Source organism: Parus major, chromosome 1A (genome assembly GCF_001522545.3).
Source record: "Parus major isolate Abel chromosome 1A, Parus_major1.1, whole genome shotgun sequence".
NCBI lineage: Eukaryota > Metazoa > Chordata > Aves > Passeriformes > Paridae > Parus > Parus major.
Window position 1 is genome coordinate 35,982,357 of NC_031773.1, and position 2,012 is coordinate 35,984,368.

General features: G+C 43.4%; 1 protein-coding gene across 1 annotated transcript in view; it reads left to right on the forward strand.

Moving 5' to 3' along the window:
- Positions 1–1,854: 1,854 nt before the first annotated feature.
- ZDHHC17 (zinc finger DHHC-type palmitoyltransferase 17) overlaps positions 1,855–2,012 on the forward strand; it is a 66,755-nt gene continuing 66,597 nt past the window's right edge. Inside the window, exon 1 of the mRNA XM_015628099.1 lies at positions 1,855–1,946. Within this exon, the coding sequence (XP_015483585.1) occupies positions 1,884–1,946 (63 nt within the window). The 5' untranslated portion in view covers positions 1,855–1,883. The remainder of the gene's footprint in view (positions 1,947–2,012) is intronic.

A 2,012-nucleotide genomic window follows, 5' to 3' on the forward strand; every position in this document is an offset into this window, starting at 1 on the left:
GTCTGCCATTTGCTTACTCTGCACAGACCATAACTTCTCTGTAATGACAATGCAAAACAATGAAGAATCATGTTTCCATGCAATTATGTTAGATTATATGTAGATTAGGAAAGGACTAATGCAAGGAATGCTTGAAGTGTGGAAAACTTTTTAAACGTCCGAACCACTGCTAGCTTTTGAATGAGGAGCTCTAATGCAGAGGCACAGTAGCACAATCCCGTATTCTAGTTCTGCTGTTACTTGGCAGTAGAAGGGACACTCATTCTGAAGAAAGATACAATAGGCTGCACATGAACTATACTCACAGATGAGGCCCCAGTTTAAACAGCAAAAATTCTCCGTACAGTCATATCTGGGAACAGAATTGGTTTGCAAATGTGGAGATTTGTGAAGAACAGGCTATAAATACCTAGACAGGTGTCAGAGTATTTGTTTACAATCCAGTTCAGAGCTATGGGACAAAGCATAACTTCTTCAGAGTTGCAAGGAAAAATAATCTGCATAGTGAAAATACTATAAAGATTTTTAGTTATTTTATCACCCTTGCTTTTATTATAAATAGGAGTGATGAACTGTCATGATTAATAGGATTTCTATTTCTGGAGGCTGTAGGGGGTTGAAAACCCTCTTCCTCATGCAAATCAAATTGCAAATTATATCTAAGCCCCAGTACATTTAATAATATAGAGAGTTAAAAAAAGATCCTCTCCTGTATACTCTGTGTCTTGTTCTGCTCTTTTAGCACTTCAGTCCTTATGGTTTCAAATTTGTGCTTTGAGACCTGTTTCACACCCCCGGTTTCTAAATCTTATGTCATTCTTCTTCACAATTTTGAATTTAAATACAGGAAAAAAAAGACATTTATGGTTTAACATTTTAATAATGCTGCAGTCAGATTTTATTAGTGCTTCTCTGTTACATTTTGCATGAGATAGGAAAGAGTAATGAAGAGAATATCATTGTAGGGTTTTAGGCTTATGAGCTTAATGTATTATGATACAACAAAATGTATTATCTAAAGGTCCCTTTCTCACAAAGGCAAATGAGAGCACCATAGATATAGAAATATAAAGCAGCAGTCAAACCAGCAATAATATTCTGTAATTGCAAAACCATTTTTGATTAAAATGTAATTTGTTTTAAAAAAAATAAATAATGAAATAAAACCCTTTAGGATTCCCGATCTTGGCTGTATGGGCATTACACAGCCTGTGTGAACAGAAATGACCAGCTAAACAGAACCAAGCCTATTTTGTAACTTGTCCCCAAATCCGCAGCCATCTGGGCAGCGCTCAGATGTGTGTTGGGATGCGAGGAACCAGCGGCCCAGTAGGGCACAAATGGTTGGAAGGAATTGCTTCCTCAGGAAATCCTCAGGGCTGCTGGGGGGTTTCAAACATTCCTGCAGCTGAGAACAGAAACCTAATTAAAACTTTCTTGCTTTATTCCCATGCTCTCTTTGCTACCCTAGCAGGCATGAAGACAACTCCCAAGGAAAAACGGATAGACATTGCTTAGTATGGAACCAAAACTACATTAAAAGTAGAAGGTGAAGGGCTCTCTTTTCACTCGCATTCCAACTTGTAATGAACCTTACTCCTTATTAGGAGTATCTCCGCAAACCCATACTATACTAAATATTGACTCCAGGAGAGCCGATAGAGGTACCCCTATAAATAGGGGGGTGCATATACCCATAAGCAAGTACCACAGCTGAAGCACGGGCTGTGTGTCCCTTCAGCAATAATCACCCCGTACCTACAGCTCGCCGCACACCGCCACGGCCCTGCCGCGCGCGGCCCCTCAGAGGAAGCGGCGGCGCGCGGGGGCGCCGCGGGCACGCGCACTACCCGGCATGCAGCGGGCGCGGGGCTCGCAGGAAGATGGCGGCGCCGCTGGAGGAGTACGAGAAGGAGGCGGGTTGCGTCCCCATCCTGCACCCGGAGGTGCGAGCGGCCCGCCAGAAGAGAGCGGGGAGCGGGAGCGCGGCTCGGGGCGCGGTCAGGACGGCG